This window comes from Podarcis liolepis (genome assembly GCF_965112155.1).
Source record: "Podarcis liolepis genome assembly, chromosome: 6".
Classification (NCBI taxonomy): Eukaryota; Metazoa; Chordata; class Lepidosauria; order Squamata; family Lacertidae; genus Podarcis; species Podarcis liolepis.
In genome coordinates, this window is record NC_139559.1 from 37,925,013 (window position 1) to 37,950,481 (window position 25,469).

At 42.2% G+C, this 25,469-nt stretch overlaps 1 protein-coding gene across 3 annotated transcripts in view; it reads right to left on the reverse strand.

Annotated features, from left to right (window-relative positions):
* The window catches only part of CAMK1G (calcium/calmodulin dependent protein kinase IG), a 38,447-nt gene that overhangs the window by 5,618 nt on the left and 7,360 nt on the right, over nucleotides 1–25,469 (reverse strand). For 2 of the 3 annotated variants that reach the window (XM_083508985.1, XM_083508983.1), the window contains exons 2-11: nucleotides 22,984–23,101; nucleotides 13,437–13,565; nucleotides 11,733–11,807; nucleotides 9,731–9,869; nucleotides 9,227–9,350; nucleotides 7,813–7,888; nucleotides 5,437–5,549; nucleotides 3,445–3,523; nucleotides 1,763–1,850; nucleotides 590–1,014 (exon numbers count right to left, since the gene is read on the reverse strand). In XM_083508985.1, the coding sequence (XP_083365111.1) occupies nucleotides 590–1,014; nucleotides 1,763–1,850; nucleotides 3,445–3,523; nucleotides 5,437–5,549; nucleotides 7,813–7,888; nucleotides 9,227–9,350; nucleotides 9,731–9,869; nucleotides 11,733–11,807; nucleotides 13,437–13,565; nucleotides 22,984–23,075 (1,340 nt within the window). In that variant the 5' untranslated portion in view covers nucleotides 23,076–23,101. Of the gene's footprint in view, nucleotides 1–589; nucleotides 1,015–1,762; nucleotides 1,851–3,444; nucleotides 3,524–5,436; nucleotides 5,550–7,812; nucleotides 7,889–9,226; nucleotides 9,351–9,730; nucleotides 9,870–11,732; nucleotides 11,808–13,436; nucleotides 13,566–18,055; nucleotides 18,208–22,983; nucleotides 23,102–25,469 lie in introns of those variants that run through there. The other variant, XM_083508984.1, reaches the window with a different exon arrangement.

Here is a 25,469-nt window from a genome sequence, read left to right on the forward strand (position 1 = left end):
TGCTGAGATTGGAGCTCTGGTGTTTGGAGGAGCCAGTAGTGAAAAAGGGAGGATCTAACATGAGATCTCCTTCTCCTGTGTTTGAGGTCTCCAAAACTGAGTAAGTTAAAGGTAAAGGGACCCCTGACCATTGGGTCCAGTCGTGGCCGACTGGGGTTGCGGAGCTCATCTCGCTTTATTGGCCGAGGGAGCCAGCGTACAGCTTCCGGGTCACGTGGCCAGCATGACTAAGCCGCTTCTGGTGAACCAGAGCAGTGCATGGAAACGCTGTTTACCTTCCCGCTGGAGTGGTACCTATTTATCTACTTGCACTTTGACGTGTGACATGCTTTTGAACTGCCAGGTTGGCAGGAGCAGGAACCGAGCAACGGGAGCTCACCCTGTCACAGGGATTCGAACCGCATCCTTCTGACTGGCAAGTCCTAGGCTCTGTGGTTTAACCCACAGCGCCACCCGTGTCCCCTGAGTAAGTTAGACCTGATCTCTTCCATGACCCCTGGCATGCCCTTACAGGAACCATAAGATTGCGCCCTCACTGACAATTACGGCCTCCTGTTCAACAATTCCATGTGGTGGAATGGACACTTACTGGGGTTTGGCACCTCTTTTGAGGAGCACTGACTCTGAGCAAAAAGCCGTCTTCACTTTCTCATGTGTTCCACATGCTGTGTTGCAGCTAAATGAAGGTCCGTTTGGAGAGCTCTGGTGGTCTTCTGTGGCTGTGCTGGAAGTGACAGGGAGGGGTGTGGTAGGCGGGTGATCCACACACTTGCTGTCTGCCATCTTGCTTTGCTGATTAGACAGCTCCAAAGTGTTCTGGCATGATAGCACAGGCACCAGCATCTTGGCCTCTTGATTTGGTTCTTCGTGGCTGGCAACTGATGGAGTATTGGGTCTTGATGCATTTTGCACTTCTATGAGCGGGAGACTGCTTTTGGTTTTGGTATCTGGGTGGTGGCAGTTCATATGGAGCTTCTTCATGTGGTGTACGACAGCTGCAGCATTGAAGGCTTGCTAGCAAAGAAGAAGATAGCAAGTTTTGTACGAGTGCCTACCAGACTACTGAACATTAAGTCTGTTCAGATGCTACTTTGCTCTTGGAATTCTTTCTGGAGTGACATTGGAAGCAGACATCAGGTTCCTGCTCTCCCCGCTCCATTCCCTCAAGGAGATCCCATGTTTATTTGAATATGGCACCTTTGCCAACCCAGTGCCCTCCATATGTCTGGGCTACAGTAATTGCCATCAGCGCCAGCTAACAAAAACTGGATATGGGGTTTGCCTCTCATGTTTATCGCAAAAGTACTCAAAGGTTTGTAATGACTAAATGTTTTATCAACTGTGTTAAATAGAACAAATAAATAAAAGGCAAAGGTTACAAACCACTTTGCACAAGGGCAATGCAATCCTATGCAGACATGCTCAGAAGTGAAAAGTGCATTTTGGATACCAATCTAAAATTGGTATATAGAGCAGCTGCCATAAAGGCCTAACACAGGGGAAAGTTAAACTCCTAAAATGAATGTCAGTCCTTTATTTCTCTGGTATGACAATTCTGCCATTAATGAGGGACATTGTACAACATGACAGGGCCAAATCCATATTAAGTCTTCTGGTATGCCAATACTAATGCTTAGGGGAGTTCCAGGAGGAGTGTCTTAGCTGGAAAATCTTTCTTTGGGGTATTTATTCATTGCTAGACACTGAACTGAATGTCCTTGGGTATCGTAATATGCTTGGATAGCAGCACCAAGCAACTTACCTTCCATTTGCTCTTCGCAAAATTTTTCTGGATCTGTGCACTGACAGATGGATATATGTCACGGTGGAGAGCTGTGTTTCCATTAATCCTGCAGACAGAGGGAGAGGAATAACAGGCAGAAAGGCAGATGGTGTTTGTGAGGCATTTTACATTCTTGCAACAGTTAGCTAATGCCTTTGTATGTTCAACCAGTGGTAATTAAACCCAAAAGGGAAAAGGCAATAGAGCACAATATAAACAAATTCTTCAGTGTTTGAGCATGGTCAGAGGAGGATGTCCTCTCCCCCTCCCTGGCTGTCCTCACAGTGAACATTCATGCCAATGGTAGATCTAATTCAAGGTGACCCACCTTTTCATACCAAATGGGCCACAAGAGTACTTTGTCATGGAACCCACGGCCCTTGTTGCACTGGGGGGTGGGGGGAAGCGAGCCCAAAATTTGACATGCCCTTACTCCAGCCCTTGAACTGCCTTCCTGAAGCTGGTTAAGTGAGGTGCTGGGCTTTGGGAAGGAGGCGCGAAGCTCAGCCAGGGTCCAAGAGCCCTTCTACCTTTTCCCCAAAGCTGGAAAACCACTAACTAGGCTTTGGGAAGAAGGACTCTATGACCCTGTCAGAGCCCTCACACCTTCTTCCCAAAGCCCAGGACCCCCCCCTTACCAGGCTTTGGGAAGGCAGCATGAGGGCTGGGCTGGGGGCATCAAATGTTGCTGAGGAAATGCCCTGAGGGCCACAAGTGACCCTTGAGTCACACACTGGACTACCCTCATCTAACTTATAGGAACTAGAGCAGAGAATGACTGGGGCTGCTTCAATGAAACTGTACAATCTGTGGATCTTCTGAACTATAGAATCATAAGATCATATAATTCTTTTTCAGTTTTTGACAGACAAACATTGAACAATATTTTTGGAGGTTGCAAGCAGTTACTCGGGGAGGTGCAACCAACATACCTTATTTTGTGTGAACATGCTCCTCTCAAAGGACTTGGTTTGAGCAGGAAGCCACTCAGATGATCATTATATTCCCTTGAATTATTGTTTCATTTGTTTTTTCATCCTTTTATATTCCTGTTTTATTGGTTTTAGGTTGCATTCTTGTGTAAATTATATTGGCCATTTTAAACGTTGTATACTGATTAGAGGTTTTTGAAATATTAAGCTGTTTGTAAATGTTTTTAAACAAACAAAACTGCTCTTTATATTGTTCAGTACACAGGGCTGATGGAGTAATTCTTAGCTTTTTGAAGGGTCTACTTGCTTTAATGGTCATCCTGGGGAGAACTTAGAACACATCGCAAGCCTGTCTGCCCCTGTGAGGCTCAGCTCAATTGCTCCCTTGCTTGAGAAGGCTCACCATAACAACCTCAACAAGCTACACTAAAAGCTAACACCAGTTTTATACTATTTTAATTGCCAGAATCCTCAGAACTGAAGTTTAGTAAGGCGGTAAGAATCCTCTCCAGTTCTCACTTTACAGCACATACTGTACTACAATTCCCAAGGTACAGCATGTACATTCTTAACAAAGAAAAACAATTCCCTATTCATATTTTCCTGCCTGCAGGTTCCGGCAAACTGAGATCTCATAGAAGGTAATTTTGTCTTATGAGCCATGACCACTACAATTTGTCTACGATACGGAGTTGCATGCTTTTATTCTACTAGCAGCACTGATCTTACCAGGGGTGCCTGAGGGCTTTCTCGCAGGTAAACCTCTCATTCGGATCCTTCTCCAGTAAGTGACAGATGAAATCCTTGGCTGTTTGGAAGGAATGAGGAGAGGCAGGGTTCAGCACAAAGGGCAGGAAAGCAAAACAATGCACCACAGAGCTCATTGTTTCGGGGTTCACCACATGTTTCATGGTTCATTTGGTTTGTAACCAAATACATGGCCTGTGTTGGATGGAATGCTAATTTAGTTGACAAATTCCTTACACGTGTAAAATATTTTCTGCGAATGTCTGTGAAGCTCCCTTATATCCAGTGCTTTTTTTCTAAAAAAAATGTTTAGGGGTACTCTCATTTTGACTCAAGAAAATCACCATTTTATAGTTCAAATCGGGAAAAATAAATACAGTAAATGGACAAAAGTAGAAAGATTCACAGAATGTTTAGGGGTATGCATCCCCCTGAGTTCCCTCAGAAAAATAGCACTGCTTATATCGATCAAACCACAGTACAATGCTGGTTTGCTTTGGTTGTCAGAACCTTTCCAGGCCATTTCTGAGCCCTGTTTCCGGAGGTCCTTCTAACTGGAGATGGCAGGGGTTGAATGTGGGACATTTGACTTATGAAACACTGAACTATGGTCCTTCCACTAAATTACAGGTTATAGCAGCCAAAATGCATATATTCTTGGGGAACTATTCTATAGGCAGGCCTCCTGAGGAACTGCTGAACTCCATATCCTGGAATTGTGACCAGCTGTATCCTGACGAAATATTTTTTATTAAAGTCTTCTTCCTAGCCTACTATTTTTGAATTTGATTAACACAGGAGTGTATTTGATCTGGTGTGCCAGATCAAAAACTGGCCACTTCTCCAATGTGGCATCATATACCAATGTCAGGTGGATTGGAGCCCGCCAGAAGACGACAGGCCTTGCATTTGGTACTGAATTTAAAAAGCATCAAGTGCATACCCCATTGCAAAGGAACAACTGGAAGCACAACCTAAACCATGTGCTCCCAATTGTTCCTCAGCAGTAGGTCTTGTTTTTGACGTTGTTTGGCTACAAGCCAAGCCCTGCTTCTTGACTCCCAGTGGGGCTTGCATTCAGCAACAAATTTAGATGGCATCAAATGCAAGCTCTGTTGCACAGGTGTTGTCCCAATAATTTGTTGGCGGCTATGACTTTATCTGTTCTGCACCTGTTGTCACATGATGCCAAGTGAGTGACAATTGGAGGGGGCTGTCCAAAAATGGCTGCACAGGCCAAGCTGGCTACCCTGGAGAGCCTAAATTTGCCCTTGAGCTAGATGTTCCCATCTCTGATCCAGAACAAGAGCCCTGAAAATGTTGAACTACAATTCTCATCCCCACCCCAACTATTGGCCATGTTGGCTGATAGGAGTTGGAATTTAACATCTGGAGGGCAGCAGGTCCATCCCAGAATATCATAGGCTGAACTCTTGGGCAGCTGAAGTCAATAAAGCTTTGAGACCGAAATGTCTCTGCAAAATTGCCCAGTATTTCATTAAATATCTCTATGTTTCCTGGCCACAGTAACACTGAAAACCCATTGGTAAACAGGTCAGAGAGTGAAAAAGGATCATCTCATTTATCCAATAATATTTGGAATTCTCAGTTTGAATTCTAGACAATAGATCAGTTTCACCTAATAAATGTAGCAGAACATTAGTAGCAGCTGATGCATTCCAAACTGTGTTAGATTTTAGAAATGGAGATTTACCCACTTTCCTAAGAGATAAGAACTCCAGGGTCTACAGGATTAGATTCCAGGACAGCAGTGTGTGTGTGTAATTTGTTTAAAGCTGTTTTTAATGCTGTATTTTACATTGCTGTAACCCACCCCGGGACCTTCTGCTGAAGGTTTATAAAAGTCAAACAATAACTACAAGAGATTTACAGAATCCTTATAGCATACAAGTTTTTGTTTATATTATGAAATATACGAGTATCGGTCATAAGATCCCTAAGGGTGGAATGTACCTGATTCAGAGATATCATCCCAAAATGGAGACTCAAATTCATAGTATCCTTCTCTGATCTTCTCAAACAGTTTGGACTCTGTCTCTTCATAGAAAGGAGGGTATCCACACAGGCTAAAGGGGATTGGAAAAAGGAGAGAGGCCACCTGGATTATATAATAATAATAATAATAATTTATTTATACCCCGCCCATCTGGCTGGGCCTCCCCAGCCACTCTGGGCGGCTTCCATAAAAACCAAAAATACAATAAAATATCACACGTTAAAAACTTCCCTGAACAGGGCTGCCTTAAGATGTCTCCTGAATGTCAGGTAGTTGTTTATCGCCTTGACATCTGCTGGAAGGGTGTTCCACAGGGCGGGCGCCACTACCGAGAAGGCCCTCTGCCTGGTTCCCTGTAGCTTTGCTTCTCGCAATGAGGGAACCGCCAGAAGGCCCTCGGCGCTGGACCTCAGCGTCCGGGCAGAATGATGGGGGTGGAGACGCTCCTTCAGGTATACTGGACTAGATTAGATGCTGCTACTGTACACATGGCTGACCTTTAATGTATATTCAAGGAGGGATGGGTGATGAAGAAGAAGAACAGAGGCCTGTACTAGTGACACAAAAGCTTCATTTTGTGAACTGATTGTCAGGAGCCCTTACCTGTGGCCCCTTTATAGCAGGTGTGTTTTTACTGGAGGGGGGAGGCTCCAGAGAAGAGTCAAAGTCAGATTTTTATGAAAAAAATATAAACAATCATTGAAAAGATTAGAAGGGAACATAGTCATGTGGCACCAGTGGAAGCTTTCCTTCCATTACGTATGGCAGGTATGCTTCCAGCCATGGAGGAAGAGCATAGCAATTATGGCTAGGGGTTTAGCCTTCTTTTTCTTTGGTTGTGGAAGGTGGTTGCCTGCTCTTTTTTGTCTGTGCTTTATTTATTTAGGGTATGAGCATCTTGCCTTTTAGGGGGAGGGTGTTGTTGGGGAGTTCTGAGCATTGTCCATTTTTCTTCTGTGAAATGTATATTTTGTGGTGCACATCACCATTTCTTTGGGCCCTCCTAGACCCAAAAGGTTGGGGACCCCTGGTTTACAGCATTTTAGCTTGTAAGCTTCTCAGCCAAGGTCTTTTGGAAATCAAGCACAGTCATGATGGAACAGAGCAGAGAAAAAGTAAAGGCAGAACAGGAGAATTCCAGGCCAGGGCTTTTTCAGTGACGACTCCGATCTGGTGGAATGCTCTATCCCACGAGACTAGGGCCCTGCAGGACTTGATCTCCTTCTGCAGGGCCTGTAAGACAGAGCTATTCCACCTGGCCTTCAGTTTGAATTAGCCTGATCCTCTACAGTGGTGCCTCGCAAGACGAAATTAATCCATTCTGCGAGTCTCTTCGTCTTGCGGTTTTTTCGTCTTGCGAAGCACGGCTATTAGCGGCTTAGCGGCTATTAGCGGCTTTAAGAAAAAGGAAACAAACTCGCAAGAACTCGCAAGACGTTTCATCTTGTGAAGCAAGCCCATAGGGAAATTCGTCTTGTGGAACGACACAAAAAACGGAAAACTCTTTCGTCTTGCGCGTTTTTCGTCTTGCGAGGCATTCGTCTTGCAAGGTACCACTGTATTCCCTTTCCCCTTTCCTCTTCTATGAAGAAACCCTTTCTGGGACCCCACATTTAAATTCTTCCCTGGTCTCCTTGCCGACCCTAGTAGGACCAACTTGGCCAGTTAGCCCTGATGATCATTTGATGTCTACTGACTGGGGTCCCCCCCCCAAAAAAAATGACCCCTGAATTTTTGAATTTTATTATATTGATGCTGCATTTTATATTGTATTTTATGCTGTTTTATGCTGTTTTAAAGTCGTATTTTAATCAATGTTTTATATTTGCTGTTAGCAGCCCTGAGCCCAGTTTTTAAACAGGGAAGGGTGGGGTATAAATAAAAAAATATATTTATTTATTTCCTCAGTTTTTAAAGAGACCAATATCCAAAGATGATGGTGCCATTTTATTGTTTTAGTGTTTTAAATTATAAAACTGCCTTGAATGCATTGAATGCACACAGTAAGAAAGAAAGCAGATTTTTAAAAACCCATAATAAGGATGGAAAACCTGTGTTTATAATGTTGGCTTGTAAATGTTGGTTTGTAATGTTGGCTGTATATCTGTTTATGGTGAGTATTAGAGCATACTAGGCTACTGAACAGAATATTTTAAAATGGGAAGTGGGTTGATTCTTCTTTTCATTCAGGTCATCAATGAATCACAGATGCTTGCTTCTGCTTTTTTCTCTGTCAGCCAAGCATGCAGGCAAGAAAACATCTTGTGGGCTAAAAACTGTGGTGGACATTTGCAAACTTATTGGGGTCAAGACTATTGGGGAATGACACTTACAGGATGTAGGTAATGACTCCGATGGACCAGCAATCCACAGCTTTGCTATATGGCTTTTGTTCTAGTACCTCTGGAGCTGCAGAAAATGAAAAGGAAAGCTGGGTTAGCAATAAAATGAGCAATTTGAAAGCAAACATTCCTCTAATCGGCACAAAAATCCCTTTCAATGATGCAGAGTAGAATGGAAAAATCCAACACCTGAAACAGGTGATGATGCAAGTTGGAAAGTCTGAGGAGGAAATTATAGTCCATCTGTAACACATCTTAAATTATGTGTAGAATATAGGGCAGCCTTGAATCCCCTGAAATTACATTTGGCTCAGGAGTGAGACAGTAACTTTAAGCAGTGTATCTCCAAGCTGCCTACGGAATAAGGCTGCAGTTCTATGCATGCTAAGTCTAAACAAAATTCCGCTGAAATCAATAATCCTCTTCATTCATGAACACGTGGAGCTGGGTTACCTATGCTCAGCATCTAGGCACTGGCTATGTCTGAAAGAGAGTCTTCAAGACTGTTACTATTTTGTGGGTGGGATTCATTGGTATACTGGCAAATTTAAGACTGTAATTGGAGCTCCTGTGCAGTTCCATTTCTTTCTTTCTTTCTTTCTTTCTTTCTTTCTTTCTTTCTTTCTTTCTTTCTTCCTTCCTTCCTTCCTTCCTTCCTTCCTTCCTTCCTTCCTTCCTTCCTTCCTTCCTTCCTTCCTTCCTTCCTTCCTCTCTTCCTCTCTTTCTCTCTTTCTTTTCTCTTTTCATTTCTTTTATTTTAAATTGACTTTTTACAGTAAGAAAAGCAACAGGATAAAGTAGTGGAAAGTATGGAATGAAATTCCATTGATGCAACATTAAATAACCTCTCTACCAGCAAACCAGAATTAATGTCCAATAAGCAGCTGATGTTGTAGAACCGCCCACAAACTTTGTGCAAACAGATCAGGACGAATGTTCAATAAACAGAACGTTCAATTTCGAAGCGACTCTAGTATATAAAACTGTAGAAAAGAAGACTCAATGTGACTGATCTTCCAAAGGGTTCCCAGTCACACAGAGAATGCCCTCAAGGCTTCAAACGTGCTGTTATATGTATGGGGCTGTGGGGGCCAGACACATGGGACCACTCCATGCATTCAGATAACATACACACAGGAGCAATGGGTTGGAGATTAAGATGTTGCGTATGCATCAATACATTCTAATTTCAAGATCCAGTCACCAACCTGCAAGTTGAGATAGCAATTTTCATTTTAAATAACTGCCACACACAAAGGAGAAGGAAGTAATATAAAAGTGGTTAGGCACTCAATATCATATTTATGTTCACCACACTCAAATAGATAAATCTGCTGGCAGGAAGTGAATATACTGTTGTCATGCATGATGACTTCAGTGATAGAGAGCAAACATACTTGCTTACCAACATATCCTGGAGTCCCACACGCTGTCGACATGATGCCATTCTGCTCCATTTTAGACAAACCAAAGTCTGTGATCATGATTTTGGAGTCCTCCTCAGGAGTTAGGTAAAGCAGATTTTCAGGCTAGGGATAAAGGTTGAGAGTATAAAGTAAAGTAAGATGTCTAAAGAAAGGGTTTCTTCCGTGGTTGCTCTCAAGTTCTGGAACTCCCTGTTAATGGAAACCTGTCTAGTCTCTGCTTATCTTCTGCAGGCAAAGACATTATTATTCAAAAAGACGTTTAGCCTTGTTAGATGACAGTATGGCAAATGACTGTAAATATGCAATTTGGGGCTTGGGACTGTTATTTTATTTTAAAAAACCACTCTACCTGCTTTTGTGTTTTAATTTGTTAGCTGCTTTGAGCATCATTTGATGATGTTGAAGCAAAAATACTGTAGTAAGGATTATATATGAATGACACTGCTAGTCAATGTAGACAAAAAGTATCTCAAGGAATTTACCTTCAGATCTCGGTGGACTATCCCATTCTCATGAAGATAATGCACAGCTCCCAGGACTTGCTGAATTACAATGCTTGCATCCTTTTCAGTGTAAACACCTCGTTCTAAAATACGGTCAAATAATTCTCCTCCAGACACACTGTGGAGGAAGATAATTAGACAAATCATAAAACTGCTCTTACTGAACTGCATGAATATGTCTGATCACATATTCAGGCTGTTCCGTTCAAATTCTACTTTCAAGTTCAGCACACCGTGCCACTGAGTAGCTTGGAAGCAAAATCAGTGGGGTAGCAAAGGAGTTTTGGACCTGACTGGCGCTTTTTCAGGAAAATTCAGAGAAGCAAGATTCAACATTTAGATGTGCTGCATAAGAAAAGGAGAAGCAACATATCTAAATGGTGAACATCTGGTCACATCCACACTGTATTTTTAAAGCACATCTCCACAAAGAACAGACTGTAATGGTGCTGGGAATTGTAGCTCTGTGAGGGTAAACTACAGTTCCCATGATTCTTTGGGGGGACATGCCTAAAATGTTTTGAGTCACGAAATATCTATTTCTACTATGCAATTGCTTCCGCTTCCTTCTCAGAGTTCCCATTTTTGTTGCATTTTTCACTGATCAGCCTATGATGAAGAAACTTGAAAATGCAGCTAGATAATGGAAGTTCTGCCTCCCATTTCCTGGGTCTTGATAGGATTTGTAAATAAAAACCCAGTCAGTAGTAATCAAAACTGGATGTACTAACATACTGAACCTAGACCATGCATTTTTCTGCCATATTTTCTTTGAAGAACAAGGATCAGTTTTCGTTTAATCCTTTCAGTGCTTGAAATCCCCCGTCCCCAACCCTTTCCTCTGTAGTTTTGTTGGAAGCTGCACAGACTGGCTGGTGCAACCCAGTCATACAGGCAGATTATAAGAAAATAGTAACAACAACAACCAACTTTGCTCACAAATCTTTTTCAAGTCTTCTGTGAAGCAATCTGATTTACTAGTACTTAATTGTCACAAAGTACCTTCATTAGAAGAATCAACCTTTAATCCAGCAAGGCTTTCGGAACCTGATTGCTGACACACTAACCTATTTTCTTTTTTTAATGGTCACAGTATGAAATCAAATCAGAAATCTCTCTTTTAATCCCTCAGGGTTGCATCCAAGCAAATCACTCCGTTCGCACGAAGACTTCTGCTTGCACAACAAAAGTTGCCTCTCCCTCTACTCTCCCCCTGCCCCACAAAATCTACTCCAGAACAAATTTGGGGGAACTGCAGGGGAAGGAGTGGGAGGGAAAATTCCATTGTGCAAATGGAAGTACTTTTCTTAATCGGATGACTTCGTTGGCTACAATCTTTAGTTGCCTTTTTAAAAAAATGGGGGTGAGGTAGAGTCTGAAGATTTTCTTTAGAATTCAACTGCCCACTATGGATGGGTCACTTGTATTGAAGAAGACACTCCCCACAGCCCATTGACCAAAACACTTCAAGTGGAATAAATGTGAAAAGTGGCCTGCACATGGATATTAATGTCACTGGGATCAATCTCTTTAAAGCTGAATAGTTTTTAAAAAGTGCTCTTCTCCCTTCTGTTCCAGATCCCTCCCTCAATCCCACCTACAATTTTCCTTTTCCTGCTCTGTATATCTCCTTATCAAGCTGTTATTAATGGAGGGGAAAGAAGTGGACTTATGGGTGGGTTTATGAAAATGAGGCTCACAATTGTACCATCTGCAATTCTGGGATATTGTATGGATTTCATGGCAAAGATGTGTATGATAGACCTCATTCATGTTGTCACTTCATAGCCAGAAGCTACTGAAGCAGTGTGCAGTAAGAGAAAATACAAGACTCAAAATAGAAAAACCGTAAAACCATTTCTACAGCTGCCCAACTAATATTCCATAAATTGACTGTCAGACTTCAGAGAAAGCCTTAAACAAAATGTGGTAAAGATGCAGCTCTTACAGCACAACAACTCACTGACATTTCTCTACTTACAGCTGCATGACCAGATAATAGTGGGTCGTACTCTCATAAATGTCCTCCAGAGTCACTATGTTGTCATGCTTTATTCTGCAACCAAAGATAGAAATGTTTCACAACATAGCAAGTGTCAGAAAATGTCAAACTAAAAGCAATTCCTCTCTTGTGCAACACTTATTCCTTTCAGAATGAAGCACCATTACTTCGATGTACTTATTTCGCTCTACACAGGAAAGTGGGAAGCATCCTTTTTTCCCTAAGCACTGTGAGTCTCTTCTGTTCAAGGAACAACAACAAAAAAATTGTTTGAAATTCTAAGAGCAAGAGAAATTTTCTTCCCAGCTATAACCAAAACCCCCCGCAGTACGTTCTTAAGGAGAAGAGTTTATCTGTTTAGAAAGCACACAGTTTCTGAAGCCTGTTTTGCTATGTACACTCAGTCTTTGGGAAGCATACCCCCATTCTTATTTATTACCTAATTTATATACTGCTTCTTAGGGCAGAATTGCCCTTTCAAGTATACAATACAATAATCACCATCACAAAAAATAATGGGTTGCATCAAATGATTGCATAACTGGCCTTCACTACCCTCTCCTGTGCCCCATAACCCTTCCACATGCCCTCAGAATCGACTTTGGAAGGTTGGAGGAACCACCAGAATAAAGGAGGAATGCTGAGGAAGGAGAGGATGGAGAAATTCCACTTGCAAACACTAGATTCCACCCAATAAAAATAATCATTCAAATAAAAACCTCCTTGCACTTATCTCATTAATGATGCAACTAAAGGTTGAATTCCCCAGAAACAGCTCTTATATTTCCCTCCCTTCCTCTCTAAGTTTTACCACACCTTAATAGTGTAAATATTTATTTGAGGGATCAGATAACCCACCTTTTTGTTGCAATTATTGGATGAACAATTGGAATGAGTGGCGTGAAAGAAATAACTATCTCCCATTGATTGACTATGCTATATAATAATTCAAGGAACACTGCCTCTGAACATAGAGTTTTTATTTAGTTATCATGGTCCATCACCCTCATTTGCAAAAGACCATCAGGAAGTCCATTCTGCATAATGCTAAAACCAGGTCTTTAGTGTGGTGGCGCATGCTCTTTGGAACATATCTGGTGCTGTCTTTCTTGCCTTATAGCTGGATGTTGAAAATTTTTCTCTTTCAAAAAGCCTTCAAAGTGGATCCTACCCTCTACCCCAGTTGATATCTGCATGCATGCAAAATTACTTTCTTATACCCTGCCTGTATGGCTGGGCTTTCATAAATGATATTGTTTTGTATGTGGTTTGAATTGTATTGCAAAATCACTCTGAGATGCTAAATTATTCCATTTATGAATCACAACAAGTCTATGGTGTTTCTAAGCCCTCACGAAAGCTTGTCACCCACTTTGAAAACCATGCCACTAAGCTAACATGTGCCATCTAAAGGCTGATTTAAATTTTAGCTGTTATATTCTGTTGGTTCCTGGATTGCAACATGGCAAGAACAAATTAGAAAACATATCTAAAGCATTTCTTTCTTTAGTGCATTAAATCAAATATGAAACTTTGCTGTTTCAGCTATGACTTCTTCTGTCCCTCACGGGACATGTTTTTTGTTGATGCCCTTTAGTGCTTCATATATACATATCTAGTAGCCTTTTTGTGAGGCTCTGGAAACAGCACCTGGCTTTGTTTTGGTGTCCCAACTATACTTACTTCTTCAGCACAGCTATTTCATTATCTAGGCTGCTGTCCCGGATAACAGGTGACTTTTTAATGCATTTCAAGGCATAAAGCTTGCCAGTCGTTCGGTGCTTCACCAGGAAAACTTCTGAAAAAGCACCTCTGTGAGGAAAGCAAAGATTGAAAGGTAGGCAAATCGATTTCAGAGGCATGGTTTAACTTCTATCACAGAACACATGCAGAAAACACTTTCACATCAATAGCCAGCAAGGAAAATGGTAATAAATCAACACTCCTTTCATATGCAGATGGCATTAGTAATTAGACCTGGGGGGTTGGCTGCAAACTCAAGTATATTAATTGCATAAATACACAGTGGGATTTGAAGTTCTCCATCGAGTGATTGCATAGGAAATGTAGAGAAAACAGCAGTGTAGAGTGATGGTATTTATGAGGGCTGTAATACAACAGCTGCAAAGATTAAACAAAAAACTTCTTGATAATGTATCATTGCAATGTATAAACCTAGAACGAAGACTCGGATTGATATGTTTGAAGATGGCATCAACATGGCAGCTTTCAATGAGGGGGAAGGAGGGGTTGGATGCATATCTAGAATCACAGAATTGTAGAACTGGAAGGGACGGTGAGAGTCATCTAGTCCAACTCCCTGCAATGAAGGAATCTTTTGCCCAGCGTGGGGCTCAAACCCACCACCCTGAGATTAAGAGTCTTATGCTCTACTGACTGAACTACCAAGGCAAATCTAATACACATCCAACCGCTGGTGTCTTGGCCCTTTGATTTCCCTTGCTATTTTCTACTCCATTGATTCAGAAAGTGACTATAGGACTAGAATGGGATGGGCTTCAGGTTGATTCCAGCGCATCACACTTTTGGTCAGGCATTTCAGTACAGCACACATCCATTGTTGTAGGTAAAGGCTTAGGAAATGGTAGGAACTGTTTTTCTCTGGACATCCTTGCATTAGTGGTCAGGCTGTGCTGAGGGAATAATGATAGAATCTGCATGCTCATTGGCAGAAGGGTTCCCCAAATTCAAGGGTTCCCCAAATTCAAGGGCAACTTTACTACACAGAGGCTGGGATGGGATAATTCAAGAGATGCCCTCTCTCTCTCTCGCCTCCTGCCCCTGCAACACTAGAAGCATCACACCCATCTAGTCTCTCTTGCACGTCTTCTGACATGGCCAGCTCTGCAAAGAAGCTCAGAATAAAATACCCTATGATCTTTGGATGAAGGGCAACATCTACACTTAATAAATGAATAAACGCAGGAAAATCAACAGTAATAAATATGTCAGGAGAGGCCACAGATTTGCATAAAATTAGCTCATGTCAGATGCAAGAGTTGGCGCCCTGGGACAGAGCCCAGGTTGAAAACTCCTTGTCATGGCTGGAGTAGCTATAGGATGATGCAGTTTGCATTTCTGCTTGTGTTATTTTATATTGTGTATGCCAGGCTGCTCACCTATATGGATCATGCACCAGCAGGTTCATCAAAATCCTGCAGTCAAACAATGGGTGGGAAATGACCAGTTATTTCAGCCAAAGCAGAAACTTTCTTTTTTGGCCTCTGACCTTAGTTGTCCAGTTCTTGATCAGCCTACTAGCTAGGCTTAATTAAGACCTGATAAATGAACACCCACTGCAGCTCTCAGGTCTATGGCAGGAAGTGTATTTTTAACTTTTTTAAAGCTTGCAATCTTATTAAAGGCTTTTTTGCAGGCAGCTAAACACATGGGCAGCCGAGATAGTGCTGTCTATTTTACAGGTCAGTCGTGATTAATTATCACCACCTGAGCAGCCCTTGCAGCTAGTAATGGCTACTCTACTGACATCTCCACAGGAGCTTCACACTTCTGAAGCAAGATTCTCCCAGAGCTGTCCTTCAGCCATGAGGAAATGCATTCCACAATCCGCATGGTGCATTTATTGGGAAGGGATCCCTAATGTTCTCTGGGAGACAAAGTCAGCGTTTTCTCCAAAGCATTTTTAATGTTGCCTCGCTGGCTAACTTTTTGCAATGTTTGTGGGTTTCTCTTCCCTCATTCACAGACCTTAGTGTCATTTTCAAAGAGAAACATAATTCAAAGCCATCTGGATAAAAAATGTCATATTCTTTATCCTTCAGCTTCATTTTCCATTCAGTACGCCCACCTGCCTATTTACCTCATCTTAATGCTGCAACGATGCAAAAGTAAACTGAAGTTTAAATAAGCTAGAGACTTTAAGACTGGAAGAAATTTAAAGACTACTTGCAGAAATACTGTAAAATTAAGGAATGTTAAAATGATGTCGGATGGAAAATAAGTGGTATTGGTAAAAAGATTATCAAGAATATGTAAATATGGATTGACAATGGTTATAAACACATGGTTATAATAGGTTAAGATACTGAGTAAAGATAAATGACAGAGGGTAAGGATTTGCTGAATTAAATATCTGAACTGGAATACAAAAAGGGAGGTGTGAGGAGGTCAGGAAACTAGTAAAGGAAGTATAAGATATGAAATTATTGATCTTTTTTTCTTTTTTTTTCTTTTTGTTAACTGTTTTCTATTTTGTATTTTTCATGTGTTCTGTTTTTGTACTTTTGTAGTTTCGCCCCCCTTTTTAAGGTTATTCTTTGTTCTTATTTGTTAAGTCTAAACTTTGAAACTTTTTAATGTTTGTAAAATCTCAATAAATATTATTTTAAAAAAAAGCTAGAGACTTTAAAAACAACAACCCTGAAGACTTTTTGGTATGTTTGCAGTACCTTCTTTGTAGTCCCTCTGTCTCTTCCTGCAAGCAAATACACACACTTTCTCATACATACACACTTAACATTGCTTTTTCGACCAAACAGATCCTATCTATAGGCCCTTTTCTGAGACATCTTGAACTCCTCAGGTACTAAACTTTTTTATTCTGCTTTTTGGCCAAAAGGGCCCTGGAGGAGATACATAAGAGCAATAAGAATAATATCATTAACCAGGTTATGTAAAAAGGTCGTTATAGGGACAGTCTCCTTCTTAGTGTTCTTCCACTAACAGTGGAATCTGTGAGTCTTAGCCAGTGAAGGAGCAGCAGTTAAAGACAATGTATGCCTTGTTGTCTTCTTCATCTTGTAAGCATCCCATGACACAACAGTAACTCAACCACTGGTGGAGAGAGGCTAATTTCTTTGATTTCTAGGCTTACATGACATCACAGCAGTTCAGCCAATGGCTTGGGAGGTCTTAGAATGTGCAGCCTATTCTTACTTCCTTTTTAGTGATCACACTGGTTAGTGATGGTGGTGTGCAGGGACACCGCAAAGCACAGCAGATTCTTATCCACTCTCTTTTGCTCCTCAACAAGAGCTCTCTTTAAGCCATCTCCATGGATATGATCTTCAGAGAAACCCTGTAGTTTCTTTCAGCAGTGCTTAATCTGCTGGGCTTGTGGGTTGTAGTCAGATGGGCTGATAGAGACAGAGGGTCTATCTGGGAAATATCTGCATGGGGCAACTTGCATTTGGTATTCCTTGCAGGTATTTCTGTTGCCAATTCGGCTGTCCCAGAAATACCAGTGGATGGCTGAAACTGTGACTAGCACTGGCATATTGATGTTGTGCATCACAACAACAACAAAAAGGTATAGGGAAAGAAGATAGGATGTATACTCATTATTGATTCACTTCTTTGGCTAAACTGTTCTTCATGGATATCAGGATGGAACACATGCCAGTTCCTAGATGATACTTGCCCTCAACAACCCATAATTTGCACAGCACAGCTGAACCTTCCTCAAACGTAAACAGTACTTTGGGGGTGGAGGTGGCATAATGTCTGCTACCAATACTACTGTTAAGAATTGTGCAGAATAAGCCATATTCATTCCTGTTTCCTTTGGGTATTTGAAGGCAAGGCCAGACAAAATGATATCCCCACAATTAGCAATTGCACCAAGTCATAAGCATGCTACCTCATGCAATCTAAATCAAGACTGTAGAGGCCTTTAACCTTTAACCTTTTGCCACCTTCTAGGGGTTGCACCCAATACTCAGAGTAGAACCATTGAAATTAAAGAACACAATGAACTTGGGACCCATTGGTCATAGTGGGTTTACTCTGAGTAAAACTCCGTTGGATACAACCCTGTGATTCCAATTGGCCACCTTGTGCCTCATATTTGCATTGGAACGAAAGTTCATAGTCACACCAAGGGAAGTTTTCTCCCAATGCAAATAGTAGATATGGGGGCTCTGATCTAGATCAGGACTGCATCTGTGGCAAAGGCCCCCTAACAGCCCATAGGCCAGATGACTGATCCACCACACCCACTACCAACTTTTTTTAATGCTATGTATTTAATGGCTAATTCTGAGAACGTTGTCTAATCCATGTTGATCCTCAGCATGGCCTGTGCTCAGCTCACCATGCCTGGTTTCTTTTTCTTTTTTTATGAGGTCTGGAAAATTAATGTGCTGCTTTTTTAAAGAGAACAGAAGTCTATTAACTTAGGATCACAAATGAAGAACCAGCAAGTTCCACGGTTTCACAGCGCACCTACACACATGTGGCGTGTGAACAGCTCGGAATGGTGGCGTTTTGATGAGATTCTGGGTGCTCTTGTCTCCATCTTGCACTTTATTTTATTCTCTTACCTGCCCTTTTCAGTAACGCTTCCCCACCGAAACGCCCACTGCATCGGGGAAGGAGTCAGAATTTCTAGCAGCATCTTTCCTCGTAACTGAAGACAGTAGGAAATCAGCAGCCCACAGCTCAGATGCTCCGGCATCTGTTCTATCTTTCATTTCTAAACAGTTTAAGATAATTACAGCCCCACATTTAGACTACTTGAATCAACAAGCTGGCGCAGAGGAAACAAAAGCTTTCTCTCGCCTTCCTTCTGTATTGCACTGCAGGGTACTGGCTCTGGATAACTGATCTCATCCCTGGGGTGACTAACCATCGATGCATCACCAGCTTAGAACATGTGTTCATGAACGCATAAGTGAAAAAGGCAGGCTATACACCCAATATATTTTTAAAGCATTTAAAGGAACAGACCTCTGCATACTCTTGTAAAACCAAAGCTCCAGTTCCATCACTATTCAAAGTCAGGTAAATTTATCAGTTTCAAATCCTTGAAATAGGGTTTTGCTTTTCTCTCTCTAGCAAATGAAGTTTTCATTTAACCGTATCAATTATATATCAGTTTTGCTCACAATTCTTGTATCATTTTCCATTATAGGCCTACACTGCCACTGGCTGTTTATAGCTTTGTTATAAAGTGGAAGGGAGGCTTGGTACTTTGCACAGGGGCTGTTTATTTTGGCATTTCCTTCGCCTCTTGCACTTCAGTTGCCTGTTGCAACAATTGACTTTCGTAACAGGAGAGTTACAAGCCGATTTCTGATTAGCCAGAAATAACAATCAGCTTTTAGATATAAAACAACCTATTTGGCCCTCCAGATGCTGCTGAACTACAGCCCTCAGCAGGCATGGCAAATGGCTTGGGATGATGGGAGTTGCAGTTTCAGCAGCGTGTGGAGGGCCACAAGTTCCCTATACCTGACCTGCAGTAACATAACTCATTGACAACACATGAAACTTGACTTCTTTGCATGGTTACGGGTTGGTATTAGAAGCGAGCAGGACTTTTATGCCTTTAACAGCTAGGGGACAGAAATATATTAAACGGAATAAGCCTTTTGGAACTACAAATATGGGGCAAGCTTCACCTGTTGCATACCCATCAAGTGCCCCAGAAAAAAGGGACATCAATTTTTTTTCCTTGCGAAAGGACAGTGGCCAAAGTGGCCACCACAGTCTTTTGCAATTTCAAGCTGAACTTTTTTGGGGCATGGAGCTGCTCCCAAAAGTGCCTTTTGGGGACTGTGATCTTGCACAGGTCACGTGACTAACACAGGAGTGTGGACCTGGAAGATGGTGTCCCAGATTTGGGCCACATTGTGTTGGAAGGTATGCTGTTCATATTCTCTCTGTTGGACATCTTGATGTGGAGGTAATGCTCTGCTTTGCGAAGGCAAACCTCGCACCTGACATGCAACAGTATGTCAAGGAGCGTTGCACCTGCTTTCCCTGACCTTTTGCCTTCTTGGATAGAAAACAGGGTTTTTCGCCTGTTTGTCCTCTCACAGATTTATTTACTAAACATAACACTTGGCTGGAGCATGACCGGGGACACAGACGTAATCAAGTATCGGGGAACATTTTAGGGAAACACCTGCTGACACGTGTATTTGCTAATGCTGGAAATGTGCTTAGATGGAAATACGTTAAGTTCAGGGTGGTTTCACTACTGTTTCCAATTGTTGACTTCTGCTAATAAAAGGAGCCTCTACAGAGCTAGCCAGCAGCTTGCTTGGAGCAAGATTGCCAGCGTGCTTCTGCACAGCTCACCTGCATCCAATCTCCTGTCGTCTCCATTATTCCTACATCTTACTACTTCACTTGTGACCCTGATGTATTTGAGGTTGCTCCCCCCAACCAGCAAGAGAAGCTACAACATCGCATGTGACATAAAGCATATGCAACTTTTATGCAAACTTGCATCTTCTTTCGTAAGTGCCACAGAGGGCCCAGTCTACATACAGGATACCCAACCCTGCCTAGACCTTGTTTCTACATAAGTATTTCAAAACAACAAATACTTTTCAAGCAGTTGATAGCTTTTAAGATTAAAGTGCCTCTTGTTCATTTTAGGATACATCCAAATGCAAATTTTGCTCACGGGGAAAATCAGCAGTTCAGTAATTTGTCCTGGTCGAGATGCAAGTAAAAGTTGAAATACAAAGGTTTTTATAAGGGCTGGGGCTTTCTAAAGGCAATTTGGGACATTGTTGAGACACCTAAAAAAAAAGGAAGCCTGTTGGGAAAATGCAAATTGACACAGTGGCAGTGAGTAAAGTGTTTTTAAAAATCCATTATGAACAAAATGAATCTTGGTAGGCAGGGATAATTGCGAAGACAAGCAGACCCCTCACGGGCTTGAGGGAGGAGAAAAATGACACTTGTGGCACAATATTGGAGTCACTTAAATGCCATGGCAGAATTAAAGAAGATGCAATGTGTGAAGGAGAAATCTTTTGACCACTCAGCCATGTAATCATAATCAAGAGGCTGTGGCAGCTGCAATTGGGGCACAGGTCCTTATGAAACTCACTGATTGTGTTTGTCAAACAGAATGGAAAAGGGGGGGGGGGGTGAGAAAGGGGGAAAGCAAGTAAAATGACTCCGTAAACACTCAGCTGGAATGAAGCAGGCAGTAAGAAATGATGACTGCAAGCTGTACAAAAGATTTCTACTGCATCTTATAACTTAACTAGACATCACACGGGGAGGTGGGAACCTGTGGCCCTCCGGACTCCTCCTCCTCTCATCTGTGACCATTGGCCATGCTGGCTGAGGCTGCTGGGAGTTAGGGCTGTGCTGTATTTATACTGGTATAGTTGCTGTCTGATCCACATGGTTTTCAGAGGGAATTTGTAGCTGACTGTCTGCCTCTTTGGTCATGTTTGTTGTTATCAGAGAGTGAGAGTGGGGTTTCCTTTCCACGCTAATGGTGGGTTGTGTTCAAATTGAGGGAAGTCCAATGGCCATAATGACACCCATTATACACTCTTATGTTTCTCCATGGAACTCTCCTTAGGGCACCCCCTTTCCTCAGCCATACTCTCTCCTCCCAGGTCACACCCCACACCAGCCTTCCTTCTTTTGTAATATACAGTTACTGACTCGCACTTGTGTGCATGAAAGGGTTAATCTGAACCCTGATCTTAAATTAGAGTGGGTGTGGCTTAGCAGATTATCAGCAGCCTCTGCCCCCCCTTTCTTTTTCCCTTTCATGGTTCCTGGAACAAGCAAGAAGCCATGCAGCCATGGCTCCCTGCAGGTGAACTGATCTCTCCAAAAGGAGATTTAACAGGCTGCGCTCTAAGATTGCATGATGCTTTTTGGAAGTAAACTATGCACTTTTCTTTTAAGTCATTTGGAACCCTTTTTACCTTCATTTTACTGCTGACCAATGGGGACTTGTTTGCTGCAACTTCTGGAAACTCGTTGAGCAAAACATTCACTTATTTGCAAAGCTCGGTGTCTGATTTATCCTAGCCTAAGTTTTTTGTGGGATGCAGGTGGCGCTGTGCTGTAAACCACTGAGCCTTGGGCTTGCCAATTGGAAAGTTGGTGGTTCAAATCCCCGCGACGTGGTGAGCTCCTGTTGTTCAGTCCCAGCTCCTGCCAACCTAGCAGTTCAAAAGCACATCAAAGTGCAAGTAGATAAATAGGTACCGCTCCGGCGGGAAGGTAAACGGCGTTTCCGTGCGCTGCTCTGGTTTCACCAGAAGTGGCTTAACCATGCCGGCCACATGACCCAGAAAAACATTGGCTCCCTCGGCCAGTAAAGCGAGATGAGCACCGCAACCCTAGAGTTGTTCACAACTGGACTTAACTGTTAGGGGTTCTTTACCTTTTTCAAGTTATTTGTGGGGAACATTTGCTTGAAGGTGGATGAGAGCAGATGTAAATCTAACCAAATTTTAATGTGCTTGGGGCAATTGCAATTGTACTAACTCTGCTACAAGAAAGATCTCTTCCAAACCCCTCTGTCTCCAACAGCTTGGCATTCTCCTTGAGTGTTTTTTCCTCTTTGAAATGTGTCTATGAGCTCTGACAATGACTCTTGCTTGTGTGGAATGAGGCTAGAGTGGGGCATGTTAATTTGCAGAAACTTGCCTACTATAGGTAAAGAGTAAAGGGACCCCTGACCATTAGGTCCAGTCGTGGCCGACTCTGGGGTTGCGGCACTCATCTCACTTTATTGGCCGAGGGAGCCGGCGTACAGCTTCCAGGTCACATGGCCAGCATGACTAAGCTGCTTCTGGTGAACCAGAGCAGCGCACGGAAACGCCGTTTACCTTCCCGCCGGAGCGGTACCTAATTATCTACTTGCACTTTGATGTGCTTTTGAACTGCTAGGTGGGCAGGAGCAGGGACTGAGCAATGGGAGCTCATCCCGTCGCGGGGATTCGAACTGCCGACCTTCTGATCGGCAAGTCCTAGGCTCTGTGGTGTAACCCACAGCGCCACAATGTACTATTTTATTAGTTACAATAATTGCTCTACTAAGTTTTGTCTCTGGTTCTGGATGTGGTCCTCAGAAGATTACCCATAAGAGAATGGGGGCTGAAAAGCATTTCCCACCCCTGCTGTACTGTGTGAAGTTATCTTTTCTGAAAATTCTTTCACAGTGGGGTGAGCATTATTATTAATTATAGCGTGCCAACTGATTTGTTTTTAACCGGTTTCATTGTTACTGTTGTTGTTTACCTCAGGTACCTTCAACCTTCTCAGACCCAGTACTCACTTTTAACCCAAACATGCATTTAGGGACCCATTTCTTAATATTTTGCCCTGTATTTGCATAGCGGTAGTGCTCCTGTTGCAACCCATCTTGGATCAGGCCATGACCTAAGTGGTCTACCTCCAGTTGGGTGCTGACTTGCACCTTGAGAGGACTGTGCATAAGTGCTTTTAAAGATAAATAAAAAGAATAATGAACACTTACGATCCAAGTGCTTCCATGAAAATGAATGTTTTTCTGATGTTGCTGGTTTGTTTTTTCCAGGAACTGCCCTCCTCCTCTTGTTGGCAGCCCATTTTCTCCAGAGTTGAAGCTGAGAGTTCTGACAGGAAATCAAAATGGTGTCAGAGAAGTAAAAACTGTTACAGGGATTAAAACAAAACAAAACCTAGTCGCTGCTTTTGCAGCTGGAACACAGTTACTAATGCTAACCCTCCAATACATTCTCATCTTTGTGTGGCAGGTCTATTTCATTTTCCAATAGGCTCTGGTATAGCCTGTGGCCCATTTCTGTAATTCAGTCCCCTTCTCTGCTCTGTAGCCTTTCTTCAAACCACATGCCTGAGGAAGACTAAACTATTAGAAATTATGTGAACCCACAAAGGACTCTGTACTATCATGTGATGAAGTCTAGCCTAATTTGGGCAATGGTGATTGGGCTGCTTCTCACATCAGTGGTACTCCAAGGCAGGGATGGGCAAAAAGTAGATCCGAATCTACTGGTAGATCCCCTGGCGAGTCTGGGCAGATTGGCAAAGGTTTCTGACTTCTGTTTAACAATAGCAATAACCCTTTCTTTCTCTCTGTTGAAATTAAGAAAATGTGGGTGGGGGTGGAAGCCAAATAGGAGGGATCTTTGTGTGAAACTGCTGAGTGTTCAGTTCTGGTAATGAATACAAGTTCCTGGGCCTAACACCTAGGCTGTGTACACATTACCACTTACTCCAGATCTAGCTCATCCTACCCCTGGTGCCTGAAGCCAACTGAATTTAAGTGACATTAGCCACAACCCATAAGTATCCCATAGCTGCTGGAGAAAAACTATTTGATTCATTTCCCTTCAAACCAGCTTCTATCCAATTTATAAAAAAGAAAGAAAAAAGGAAGCCATGCTTAAGCTGAGATGTATACATTTCAGGCAGCTGTAGTACATGTGCAGATGTTATTGTTTAGTCATGTCCGACTCTTCGTGACCCCATGGACCAGAGCACGCCAGGCACATGTGCAGATAGCTTCAGTGAATTAGAGTTTAGTATGGGGAAACAAAACAGGTAATACACATCAGATGAAGACATTTCTGGCTCCTCTCTGGTGCAAACAGCAACATATAATAGTAATGAAATGCATTGGGGATGGGGCAGGGCAGGAAACAACCTCTCTTGAGTTTCAATTCACAGAGCCTGTTTAAATAGCCTCTTCGTGTCCCACCTGCATCACTATGGCTCAAACCTAGCTGATGAATCTTGGGGATCTAGTAAACAAAAGACATCCAGTAGATTCCACAAGCCTCAAGCATGCCCACCTCTGTTTTAAGGTATCGTGCTTCACAGCCATTGAACTTAATGTGTAGGAATACTAAGTCATTCTTCTTGAGCAGGAGACTCCACTTTTTTTTAATGGCTGGTCTCCCATATCCACTATAACATTAGACTGGTTATGGTAAAATTGACCTTCACAAATTTTGTAAACCAGCAGTCTTCAGCATTTCTCAACCCAGGATTCCTGCAAGATAGGACTTGCTTTTCTTAATTTTAACCAGACACAAAGGGAAGAAAAATACATTTTGCTAATGCATGAGGTGAATTATCATGGCAACACCTACCGGTAGTTATGGTGAATAACTACTTGTAGCTATCACACACCAATATTTTAAACCAGGAATTGGTAGGTAGCTGTGGCATTAAGACCCACCGGCCACAGCAAGGTACAAAATGTAAATTTAGGAAGAGACAGTTTTCCTCTACCACATACATTATTTGCTGGGGTGTTTTGCAAGTCTATGGACTCAGCTACATTAGTAAAAGGAAAAAGAAAAAGAAAAAGAAAAAAAGCCTATTTTTTAGAGAAAGCATTTTGCTGTTGCTACTGATTGTTAAAACATTTGAAAGTTAAGGCTTGCCAATCTACCATTGTGCCCATCACAATCAAGATAAACAAAATGATTGTCTCTGAAGTTTAGTAGTGCAGTAGGTCCATCCGTTACTGAATTCAACAATGGTGTTTTGCTCTTGAGGTACCCTCTTCTGCTGTTGTCTTCAGACTGAAAGAAGGCATCACACACTCAGGCTGTGCTCTGGTAAGTTTTGACTAAAATAAACCCAAGCAGGGGTTTCAACACAACTTTGAAAGCTAAAGTTTTAAAGAGAGAGCTGATTCTTAGCCGAGTTGAGAGCCTACAATTCTTACTGAAGACGCACATCCTTCAAGAAATGAGCCACTAAAAACGTACATGTGAAACACAAGCATAATTTCTATTAATGGCTGAGTCCTATTATTCACTGTGATAGACAAGGTTGGATTCTCATTGCAAAAGATATTAAACCTGTTCATTGTTTATACGCAGAGAGCAGGACATGTTACAATTACCATACTGAATCAATTTTGGAAATAATCACATGGAAACTGTTCCCTTTCAATCCCATCACAATGCACCGTAATGATTATGCTTGCTATTTCTATTAGGGTGGCTG